This window comes from Trichomycterus rosablanca, chromosome 17 (assembly GCF_030014385.1).
Source record: "Trichomycterus rosablanca isolate fTriRos1 chromosome 17, fTriRos1.hap1, whole genome shotgun sequence".
Taxonomy (NCBI): Eukaryota; Metazoa; Chordata; class Actinopteri; order Siluriformes; family Trichomycteridae; genus Trichomycterus; species Trichomycterus rosablanca.
The window spans coordinates 16,251,306-16,264,246 of record NC_086004.1 but is presented as its reverse complement, the minus strand read 5'-3'; the positions used below and the strand labels follow the sequence as shown (position 1 = coordinate 16,264,246).

The 12,941-nt window shown below is 39.3% G+C and overlaps 1 protein-coding gene across 1 annotated transcript; it reads left to right on the top strand.

Annotated features, from left to right (window-relative positions):
- Positions 1-4,867: 4,867 nt before the first annotated feature.
- On the top strand, positions 4,868-12,923 carry anxa2b (annexin A2b). The gene is made up of 12 exons (XM_063012619.1): positions 4,868-4,918; positions 5,070-5,163; positions 6,120-6,214; positions 7,585-7,698; positions 7,891-7,981; positions 8,075-8,154; positions 8,561-8,620; positions 8,730-8,823; positions 8,900-8,995; positions 9,104-9,162; positions 10,944-11,066; positions 12,329-12,923. Exons 1-12 carry the CDS (start codon positions 4,868-4,870, stop codon positions 12,386-12,388), a joined length of 1,017 nt encoding a protein of 338 aa, XP_062868689.1. The 3' UTR covers positions 12,389-12,923.
- Positions 12,924-12,941: the final 18 nt, after the last annotated feature.

The following is a 12,941-nucleotide window of genomic DNA, read 5'->3' as shown; positions in this document are numbered from 1 at the left end:
CACTGCAATTATGCCCACTAGAGAGCGCCCAGCCAACCGGTAGCAGAGCTGAGGTTCGAACTCAGGAGTTCAGAATCTCAGCGCTGGTGCATTAGCGGAATATCCTGATGCACCACCTGGGTGCCATTACCGAAGCAGAATGGGTAAGGCAAATGTTTGGTAATTAAATTTTAAAACATGTGGCAGTCTAGGCTGAGATGTAGGGAGAATAGAGGAAGAAGAATGTTCTAAAACACTTATGTTTAAAGGAGCTTCTAGTTTGCAGATGCAAACTGGAAAAGAAAGTGGTGAAGCTTGAGATGCTGGTGTTTTGCGCTGTGGTGGTTACAGCCGGTTTGTGAGGAAGTGTTGGCAGAAATATAATGTGGAGAAACAGTGATAAATTGCAAGTACTGCTTGTCGTGTCTTACGACTACATATTAAAATAATCACGAACACACAGAGTTGAAGATATTACTTAGATGAACTTTACTTTTTTTTTTACCAACAACGTATCAATGTGCAAAGCGAATTACACAAGGGTGTGCTTCCGCTAAAAGAAGTAGATCCTTATTAAACACTACACTCCTCCCCTTTTAGGTTGATATTACACGTCGGAATAATTAACTTATTCAGCAACTTGTTGCAACACTTAAAGATGCAACAAACATTTTGCTTTACAGGTCACATTTGAAATGAAACAGTCCATAACTTTATTACAGCCACCTGTAGGCCTGAATAAGACAGTCCATTATAAGTTCAGTCTTTTAGGTGGTGCCCTGATTCTTTCTGGGTAACGCGTTGGAACCTGGAGCGTTTTCTCTTCTGCGGGCAAACTTTCCTTTGCAGGTGTTAGTTGAATGGACAGCGTTCCGATACACAAAGAGGAAATTGTCCACTTTATGCTGAAGAGAGATGTTTTCTTTTTTTCATGGCCTTAATTGACCTTTTAAAAGTTTGAACAAACCGTTCTGCTAAGCTGTTTGTTGCGGGATGGTGTGGTGCTGACTTGAAGTGCTTAATGGCATTATTTTTTATGAAAAGTTTAAATTGAAATGAACTGCGAGCCATTGTCGCTCACAATTTTTTCAGGCAAACGACGTTTCTGGAAAATATGTTTCTCAGTACAGAAATAGTCTTTTCTGTGGTTGTGGATTTCATTTGTATGACCTCTGGCCATTTTAAGTGGGCATCCACAGCTATTAAGAACATGGAGTTCATGAATGGTCCAGCAAAATCAATATGCACACTCTGCCATGGTGTAGACGGCCACTCCCATGGGTGTAAGGGTGCCTGTGGGGGTGTGTTCTGAACGCTGTGACATCCTGGACAGGTTTTTAGTGATGTCCTCAATCTGTCTGTCTATTCCCGGCTACCATGCGTAACCACGGGCCAGGCTTTTCTTTTTGACCGTGCCAAGGTGACCTTCATGTAGACTTTCCAGTACTCTAGTGCAAAGCTTGGAGGGCACTACTACACGTGATCCACACAGTAGGGTTCCCTGGCAAACAGAAAGTTGATCACGTCTTGCAGAAAAGTCAGGAAACATGGCATTTCCATGTGCAGGCCAACCTCGTACTGTGATGTCATACACTTTGGATAGTGTAGGATCATTCCGTGTTTCTCTTTGAATCTCAGCACTAGTCACTGGTAGCTGTTCCACTAGTGTTGTATGGAACACATCTGCTGGGTCTCGCACTATAGTCTTTTCTTCCTCAGTTGTCAGCAGCGCCAGGTGTGTTAAGCCATCAGCATTACTATGTTGCTTTGTACCCTTAAACTCAATGTCGTATGAGTGAGCCCCAAGGAACAATGCCCATCGTTGCAGTTGGGTGGCTGACATGACAGGAATTCCTTGCCTGGGGTTAAAGATGGATACCAGAGGCTGGTGGTCTGTCACTAACGTGAATCTTTGCCCATAAAGGTAATGGTGAAACTTCTTTATGCCCCTCGCAAGGCTAAGGGCCTCTCGATCAATTTGTGCATAATTGTTCATTCTAGCCATGATGCTAAATGTATATGAAGACCCTACCCCATTTGTGTTTGTAAAACAACCTTGAGTAGAAATGTGAACCTATACTTGTTTTCCCCGCCCGTTTGTTGTTGTTTATTGTTTTCAATTAAAAAGCAAAAATTACTTGTCTCAGTCTGTGTCAATGCCACAGTACTATAGATCACCGTGGCTAGGGCAGTGGTAGCTTAGGTAATGGAATAGTGATGAGAAGGTTGTCGGTTCAGCACTGCTCCCTTAACCCTCAACTGCTTGAACTGTATTCAGTTGCTTTGGATAAAAGTTTCTGCTAAATGCTCTGAAACTGCAAAAGTATGGTTTTACACAGGGTTTAGTACTGCGCCATATAACCGTAGTGTATGCTGTTAGGTGCCGGGAGGATTGCCGGGAACTGTACATCGGGGAAACTAAACAGCCACTGGCTAAACAGATGGCCCAACATAGAAGATCAACCTCTTCTGGACAGGACTCCGTGGTTTACACTCACCGCAAGCCAGCGACCACTCATTTAATGATGACGATGTGCAGATCCTTGACAAGGAGGAACGCTGGTTTGAACCAGGAGTCAAAGAGGCCATCTATGTGAAGAGGGAACAACCATCTCTGAACCGGGGAGGGGGCCTGAGAGTACATCTCTCACCATCTTACAATGCCGTAATAGGAGCTATACCCCAATCATGTGTGAAAGTGCCTTTGGCCACATGGCCATTGTAATTAATGGTCATTGTGATTTGCATATGGACCTGATCACTGGTTCCATTGTTATGCAATGGGCGGTGATTGGTCGTTATGCAAATCGGCTGCATATAAGGTTGGGGTATTCACCACCAGCTCAGACTGAAGAAGTCACTTGGATTGAGTGGCGAAATGTATCTCTACAACAAACTTGTGTCCAGATGAACTGATTCAACTTTGTGGATTTGTGTATCTGGATTATTGAGCATGCAACAAGAGATTTAGTACTGTGACTTAATGATACTTTTTTTAAATGCCTTTTCTCCCTCTTTTTCTCCCCCTTTAAACGTGTCTAACTGCCCGGTTGTGTCATGCTTCCTCTCCACCAATGCCGATCCCTGCTCTGATTGAGGAGAACAATGTTAACCCACGTGCCCTCTGACACGTGGGCAGCATGCCCTTTGCATCTTATCACCTACACTTTGATGAGTACAGTGCAGCTCAGCACTGTGTACGGAGAAACACACCCTGAGAGCACTCTTTTCTCATCTCTGTGCAGGCGTCATCAATCAGCCAGCAGAGGTCGTAATTGCATTAGTTATGAGAGAGAGACCCTATCCAGCTAAATCCCACCCATATCTGAACAACAGGCCAATCATTGTTTATGTGGCTGCTTAATTAATTGTTAAAACTTAAAAACATCTTATTTAATACACACATTAGCAATATTACTAGAGTTGCTTATCTTCATCTCCATATTATATCCAAAATAAAAAATACATTTGATCTTAGAGGCTAACAAACAAATTCATGCATTTTTAACTTTAAGGTTTAATTAATGCAATGCCCTTTTCACTGGTTGCTCTGGTAGGTCTATAAACAAGCTCTAATTGGTTCAAAATGCAGCAGCTTGAGTGCTAACTAATACAGTGCTAACTGTATTAACTAGAAGTTTGATCCTTTCAGAAGACTTCATTTCATGGGGTTGCAGTTTTAATCTACAAATTACAGTTGATGGTTTTAAATTATAGGAGGCAATAAAACTCTGACTGGTGTACTCTTTTACAGTTCATTCATGTGGCAATAAGGATGGACAATTTGCTTTGCTCTTGAAAACTGAAAAGGGAACACCATTAAGAAATTTTAGTGGACAGTATAGAAAAGATGTAAGATATGTTAAACTTTTGTTGTTATTGTAGAATGGGGGACCATCTTTGCATCATCTGTACAGTTCATCCAGACAACAGGTCAGCAAGTTTCTTTCATCACTAACTACACAATTTCTCTCTCATTTTCACTCGTCATATAATTTTATATCATCCAAAGTCTATCCAATACTTTTATCTTTGCCTACCCCTGGCTGGATGATCCCTACCCCTGAAGCATGATCCTATCATCTCTTAGTCTGCACTAGAACTCATTCAATGGAGCAACAATTGCATGTTACAGTGTATAGCACTACCTGTTCATGCGACTCGTGATAAGTCTTGAAATGGACAAGCATTAAAAATTCAGCCCAGTATCAAGACCATTAATGTGGTCGTTAGCAAAAATAACCTTACAGACCTCAGCGTCTTTGCTGTTCTTGTGCCTGGCTTGTGTTAAGGTTAGCGGGCTGGCTAACGTTGCATGGTGAGTTTACTTAGCATTGATAGCAGTTAAGATAAGAATGCAACTCAAATTTGATCCTTTCTCTGTTTCAGATCACCATCTTCCAGTTTTTGTCTTTGTGGCTTATCTCTGCATCTTTATGCTACTAAGATCTTTAGAACTAAATTAGCCCTTCATTAAATTAGCCCTTCAAGTTTTGCTCTGATGTATTATTACACTTAGGCACTTCAGTAAGTTGTTTTTAAATGTTTAAAAAGGTAAAGAATATTCAAGTGAAATAGTCTACTGAGTATTGTAAGAAAATTGTGAAAGTTAAGAAATAGAAGATTTCTCAGATTTTAAAAAATATTTTTTAAACAATTACAAACTTATCCATGTAAATCATGTGACTGACACTAGGTGTGGTATTCTTATCAAAGCCACATATAGTTTGTATCTCCCTATCTCTCCTCCGAGACCTTTGAAACTAAGGGTGGGGTAGTTAATCATGTACTCATGAACCTTGTCCTCAGAGGTTGTTCCTCATATTTCTTTACTATTTTAGACATCTGGAGTTCCTGTTAAAACTGTATGCTCTACAGGAAGTTTAACATGGCATTGGTATCAGAGTTTTTGGGACAGCTCACTCTGGGCTTTGGTGGGGTAAGTTTGATAAATAAAAGATGAAAAAATTATTTTTTAACAGAAACTAACTGACATACCAGAAAATAATTAATAACACTTATTTAAATAAAGTCAAACTGGACAATAATAAGTTTTATTTAAACAAAATCATTTTTAATTAAAATATCAGGAGAAAGAACCCCGATTTCCAACAGTAGTAGCAGCACCAAATTTTGATCCAGAGAAGGATGCAAGCTGGATTGACACAGCAATTGCCACCAAGGGTAAGAAAAACAAGTGCTTTTGATACCTACACTATTTATATGGTTCTGATTAGATAGATTATTGTTTAGATTAAGTTTCATGTCTCTGAATTTAAACTTGATACAAAGGAGAGCATACCATGTTCCCCTCTAATACCTTAATGCATATTTCACCATTGAAACATCTTACCACCAGTAAATGCGAACATAGTGAACAAAGTGAACATAGTGCTCTACAGGAAGTTTAAATAGCATTTGTATCAGAGTTTTGGGACAGCTCACTCTGGGCTTCGGTGGGGTAAGTATGATAAATAAAAGATGAAAAAATTATTTGCAGGACCCGGACAACTTTGATAGAACTTTGAATTTTGTTCTGTATAAGAAAGTCCTGAGGAAGAATGTCTGACAATCAGTTCATGACCTAAAGCTCAAGTGTAGGGCTGGGTTATGCAGCAGGACAATTATCCAAAGTCCAACTCTGAATGGCTCAAAAGAAAGAAAATTAAGGTTTTGGAATGGCCTGATATGAAGCTCATTAAGATTCTGTGACCTTAAATGGTCAGTTCATGCTCCAAGACCTTTCAATGTAGCCAGATTAAAACAACTCTGCAAAGAAGAAAAGGCCAAAATTCCTCCACAGCAATGTAAATGACTCATCGCAAGTTATTGGAAACATTTTATTGACACAGTAAAATTGACATAAAGATGACACAACCAGTTCTTAGGTGTAGAGGGGCAATTACTTGTCTACATATAGGTTTTGAATAAATCTGAAATAAATGTAACAATAATAATTTACAGACTGCATGTTGTGGTTACTTTTATTGTCTTTATATTATTTTAAAAATATTTGGAAGATCTGAGCATTTAAATGTGAAAAATTGGCAATAAAGAAATTGGGGGGGGGAGGGGGGGGTGTCAAACAGCACTGTATATATTAAAGTAATGCTCTTCCTCCCTCACATATCCTGTTTTAGGAGTGGATGAGAATTTAATCATTGACATCCTAACAAAACGCACCTACAGCCAGAGAAGAGAGATTGCATTTGAATATGAGAGAAAAACGAAAAAGGTAACCATCAATGTAGCCAAAACTGTATTGATCAAATAATACTTTAGAAGCTATTTAACCTGTGAACTACAATATGAGTGTATAATTTTTTATCACATTTTTGTTCTTTTTTGACAGAGATCAAATATGTAATGTTTTAAGTTTTAAATTATTTATTCTCATTAATATTTTATGTATTGTTCCAGTAACTACACTTAATATGCTGAAAAGATTCAGGGAACCTGGAGAAATCTCATTCTGTGCAGGGCAAGGCCAGAAACCCCTGTTGATGTGCATTACCTTTGCATGTGATAACATCATGCTTTTGTGATAACAGGAGTTTGGGAGTACTTCTTAAAACCACTGTCAGTGTACCGGGCCAGTGATAGCTCAGTGGTTAAGGCACTGGACTAGTAAACAGAAGGTTGCTGGTTCAAGCCCCGCCACTACCAAGTTGCCACTGTTGGGTCCCTGAGCAAGGCCCTTAACCCTCAATTGCTCATTGTGTTCCGCTCACTGTGTAAGTCGCTTTGGATAAAAGCGTCTGCTAAATGCTGAAAATGTAAATGTACCCAGAAGAAATGCAACATGAAGAAATTAATATAAAGAAATGCAACAAGAACCTATATTATGCTTATAAAAAGTAATACATCAACATGCAAAAATGCCACCACGTTTTTGGGCCCAAACTCATCTCTGACAGATAAAAAGGCAGTGGAAATGTGTGCTGTGGTTGGATGAGTTCACATTTTATCTTGTTCACTAAGAAACAAAGATCGAGTCTTCCATGTGAAGGATGACAGGGACCTTCCAGACTGTTATCGGCAAAAAGCGCATGAGCCAACATCTGTCATGATATAGGGGAGCATCAGTGCTCATGGGTGACTTGTATATATGGGAAGGTACCATTGACTCAGAGGCATATAATGGGCTTCCGGAGAAACATATGCTGCAATAAATAAAACATATTTTCCCAGTAGGTCCATTTTCACTTAAACAAAACAATGGCAGGTGTCATTTTGCAGGCATCTAAACAGCTTGGCTTTATAGACACAAACTGTGTGTGCCAGCAGTCCAGATCTGTCTTTTATTGAAAATGAAAGATCATGATAAAGAGAAGAATTAGGCAAAGATGACCATGGACTGTTAAGCAGGGGAATTATTGTATCAAGCAAGACTGGGCAAAATTTCACTTGCAAAACTGCAACAATTGATATCTTTACATTCCAAACTCATTAAAAGTGCATATAAAAGCAAAAGTGTTGGAGGTATCAAATTTCACATTTGTTTATATGAGTCTTTATTTGTGTTTAAGAGTTTAAGAACCTTATTCTATATACAATTTAGAAATTTCATTTTCAGTTTAACATTTGGCATTTTGGGTTCTGTAGGACATGGTTACTACCCTTAGGGGGTTGCTGTCAGGCTCTTTGGAAAACGTGATTCTTGGTCTAATGAGAAGCACAGCTCAATTTGATGCCTTTGAGCTTAGAGCAGCAATGAAGGTGAGATCCTGCTCCACAATGTGTGGCATAATTTTCAAGCAAAGCACTATACTATATTATACTATATTATATTATGTTATACAACAAGGTATAAACCTATTTGCTTATAAACTCCATATAAACAACCACGGCTTAAGAAACGGTGATATTGATCTTTATACCTAAAGATGAGTGGTGTGTGGTATTATGCAGGGTCTAGGAACTGATGAGGAAAGTTTAATAGAGATAGTCTGTTCTCGCAGCAATGAGGAGTTGGTGGAGATAAAAAAGGCTTATAAAGAATGTAAGTAAACCTGTTCGCCTTTGTCTGCAAAGTAAATCACAGTTGTATATGACTAGAGGAAACAAACAACAAATCTCTTTTCTATTATAATAGTGTTTAAGAAGGACTTGGAAAAAGATGTGGCTGGAGACACTTCGGGTGACTTCTGCAAATTGCTGCTGGCTCTGATTGGGGTAAAAAAAATTTTTGGACGACTTGGTGACCTGTGTGTATGTGTGCGGCAGAGAGAGAAAGAGAGAGAGAAAGAGAGAGAGAGTAAGTGCATGTGGGTGTATGTTGATGCATGTGCTTAAATGTCCTTTTGGGAACTAAACATTGACTCAATTATAAAAATACATGACTTAATATTTCCCCCCATTTGCTCCCAATCTATTCATCTCCAATTCCCTCTACTATTGGAATCATGCAACTAGCACCACCCCCCACGCCGACCGAGACTATCATAGCCCTCTCTGACACACGTTTAATCGTCTGTCTGCAATGGAGTCTGAGAGAGAGCTATATCACATTTAGAGAGATTTTATAAAACATTTTAGAAAAAAAAGTCACCACAGAAGTCTGTTTTTGTGTGCAAGACAGGCTAAAAGAGAAGAACCAAGCAATATAGTGGACTATGAGAAAATTGACAGTGATGCCAGAGTGAGTTCACTTCACAATAATACACTTCATAATGCAAATACTTGTGGAAAACAGAAGCTGTAGTGTAACGTAAAAATGTTAACTGTGGTTGTTTTGGTGGTGTTTATAGGCCCTCTATGAGGCAGGAGTGAAACGGAAGGGAACTGATGTGGCCACCTGGATCACTATCTTCGCTGAGAGAAGTGTACCACACCTCCAGAAAGGTAAAATCCCTACACATATGTGAGCTGTACTGGTCTGACCTCTCTTTCTTTCTCATTTTCTCTCTCTCTTTCTCAGTGTTTGATAGGTATAAGAGCTACAGCCCATATGATATGAAGGAAAGCATTCGGAAAGAGGTGAAAGGAGATTTGGAAAAATCCTTCATTACATTAGGTACATAATCTTAACTTTTTCTGTAAATTTATGTGGACTGATGTTTTCTTGAAAAAAAAGGCCTCTTTAACGCATCTTCCTATTAATGTTATCTGTTACTTTTTGCAGTGGAGTGCTTTGAAAACAAACAGCTTTACTTTGCCAACAAACTTAATGAAGCCATGAAGGTAAGGTTCTAAAGTCAAAAGGATATCACAGTAAAATAAAAGTACATTTGCAATGAAATGGATATCTATCTATCTATCTATCTATCTATCTATCTATCTATCTATCTATCTATCTATCTATCTATCTATCTATCTATCTATCTATCTATCTATCTATCTATATACAGTGTATCACAAAAGTGAGTACACCCCTCACATTTCTGCAAGTATTTCATTATATCTTTTTATGGGACAACACTATAGACATGAAACTTGGATATAACTTAGAGTAGTCAGTGTACAGCTTGTATAGCAGTGTAGATTTACTGTCTTCTGAAAATAACTCAACACACAGCCATTAATGTCTAAATAGCTGGCAACATAAGTGAGTACACCCCACAGTGAACATGTCCAAATTGTGCCCAAAGTGTCAATATTTTGTGTGACCACCATTATTATCCAGCACTGCCTTAACCCTCCTGGGCATGGAATTCACCAGAGCTGCACAGGTTGCTACTGGAATCCTCTTCCATTCCTCCATGATGACATCACGGAGCTGGTGGATGTTAGACACCTTGAACTCCTCCACCTTCCACTTGAGGATGCGCCACAGGTGCTCAATTGGGTTTAGTCCATCACCTTTACCTTCAGCTTCCTCAGCAAGGCAGTTGTCATCTTGGAGGTTGTGTTTGGGGTCGTTATCCTGTTGGAAAACTGCCATGAGGCCCAGTTTTCGAAGGGAGGGGATCATGCTCTGTTTCAGAATGTCACAGTACATGTTGGAATTCATGTTTCCCTCAATGAACTGCAGCTCCCCAGTGCCAGCAACACTCATGCAGCCCAAGACCATGATGCTACCACCACCATGCTTGACTGTAGGCAAGATACAGTTGTCTTGGTACTTCTCACCAGGGCACCGCCACACATGCTGGACACCATCTGAGCCAAACAAGTTTATCTTGGTCTCGTCAGACCACAGGGCATTCCAGTAATCCATGTTCTTGGACTGCTTGTCTTCAGCAAACTGTTTGCGGGCTTTCTTGTGCGTCAGCTTCCTTCTGGGATGACGACCATGCAGACCGAGTTGATGCAGTGTGCGGCGTATGGTCTGAGCACTGACAGGCTGACCTCCCACGTCTTCAACCTCTGCAGCAATGCTGGCAGCACTCATGTGTCTATTTTTTAAAGCCAACCTCTGGATATGACGCCGAACACGTGGACTCAACTTCTTTGGTCGACCCTGGCGAAGCCTGTTCCGAGTGGAACCTGTCCTGGAAAACCGCTGTATGACCTTGGCCACCATGCTGTAGCTCAGTTTCAGGGTGTTAGCAATCTTCTTATAGCCCAGGCCATCTTTGTGGAGAGCAACAATTCTATTTCTCACATCCTCAGAGAGTTCTTTGCCATGAGGTGCCATGTTGAATATCCAGTGGCCAGTATGAGAGAATTGTACCCAAAACACCAAATTTAACAGCCCTGCTCCCCATTTACACCTGGGACCTTGACACATGACACCAGGGAGGGACAACGACACATTTGGGCACAATTTGGACATGTTCACTGTGGGGTGTACTCACTTATGTTGCCAGCTATTTAGACATTAATGGCTGTGTGTTGAGTTATTTTCAGAAGACAGTAAATCTACACTGCTATACAAGCTGTACACTGACTACTCTAAGTTATATCCAAGTTTCATGTCTATAGTGTTGTCCCATGAAAAGATATAATGAAATATTTGCAGAAATGTGAGGGGTGTACTCACTTTTGTGATACACTGTATATATATATTTTTTTTTTTTTAGAGTAAAAGTGTCAAGGAGAAGGTTATCACTCGAATCATAGTTTCTCGGTGTGAAGTTGACCTCATGAAAATTTGCAAAGAGTTCAAGACAAACCTTGGAAAAACACTCTACCAGACAATTTCAGTAAGTATCATTCCTATCTCTTTTTATCTCCCACTTTCTCTCTCTCTCTCTCTCTCTCTCTCTCTCTCTCTCTCTATCAAATCTATCTCTCTTACTTTGTTTCTCACTCTCTCACTTTATCACTTACTCTATAACATTAGAACCATCCACCTATGCTGTCAGCTTTGATTGCTGAGACATGGACTCCAAAATACATCTGAAGAAGTCCTGTGGTATCTGGTACCAGTTGCCATAGCCTCTTGAAAAAAATAGTCTGGTCTCCAAACAAATGTTCAGCGTTTTATGACTTGTCCCTCCTTGGACCCATGTAAGCAGGTTCTCACCACGACTGCCTCTTTGCTGTTTAACCCATTAGTTTGCCCTTAAAGATTTGGCCATTATCAATATTACTCAAGTCCTCATGCCCATTTATGCTGCATTCTGCACAAGTACTCTGAGTAATTATTATCCACCCAATACTGGATAATATCTGATTGTAACATTGCCATGAACATTTCTGGGGGCTGGTTCTAATGTTTTTTCCTTTGTCCAAATGTCAGATTTTTACAATTTCACTGATTTCTTTTGATTTACTCCATTTTCACCTTTATTCATGAGTAATAAAGAAATTCTGAAGTTAATGTACTTGTTTTTACTTGATGGCCAATATTGTCTGCTGCAGGCACTGCCAAATGTGCCCACTAGATGGCTGCCAGCTGATCTGTAGCGGAGCCGAGATTCAAACTGGGGTGTTCAGAATCTCAGTGCTGGTGTGCTAGCAGAATATTCCGATGCGCCAGAACATAAAAAAATACTAAAACAGAAGCATTTGTACTACAGTAGAGTTCTTAGACTTTTGACCCTACTGCATATACAGTGAATTTAGAAGTATTTAGAAGTATTCAGACTGCTTGACATTTTGTATAATTTCTATAATTTCTGCTATATCTAGCTATACTACTTTAAATGATGATTGGATTTATTGAAGAAAAGATGCTGTTCAGCTCTTCCTGGCCATTAAATTAACCAGTTAACTTAATGTAGTTGACAATTTGGTTCAGTTTCACTGACCACACCTAGGCATGACTATTGCCAGTCCTGTTGAATATAAACAAAACTTAATGCCATTTTTGAAATTCATATACAAGGTTACAAAGCAATTGTTCAGGCAATGGAACTCCAGCAAACCACAGTATCCCTAAATGGAGAAAGCTTGACTTTCTTAGGACCTGGACCATATACTCATGAATTTTTCTGTTATATCCCTTTTGCATTTTTTTTAGGAGACTACAAAGGGTGATTACCAGAGAGCTTTGCTGAATCTTTGTGGAGGAGATGATTAAGCAGGACATGTTTTGCATAGCCCTTGGCTACAGTTAAACAGCAAGAGAATACAGTAACTATATGTATCTACCCTTATTCACTTATCTACACTAATCAATAACTGGTATGGTACATTGGTAAAATAGTCTAATACGTTACTGTAAAACTAAATTCACTTTTTACGTAAATGTTTATTAGATTGATCGGACTGATACTCTGATAAACCCTAACATTTAATTGGTGAATTAAATTTCTGTTTCTACAAATTATGCCCAATGGAAAGATTTAGGTCACAGAAAAATACATTTTGCTGTAACATTTGCAAACTAAATTACAAGCAATTGACTCTCCAGCCAGAAATGCGTACAGTAGCTTTTAGTACAGTATGGTTGTGCAGTAGCTACAAAAATGTTAGTTAACACAAGTGGATAACAGAGGTACAAACAACAATCAAAATAATATAAAAGTCTGCAGTCTCAAAGCTTAAATCAAATACAACTGTAGCTATTAAATTGCATATAATAGTAATAGTAAAGGTACCATTAAGCAATGAGATAAAGGCATGAAAATTAA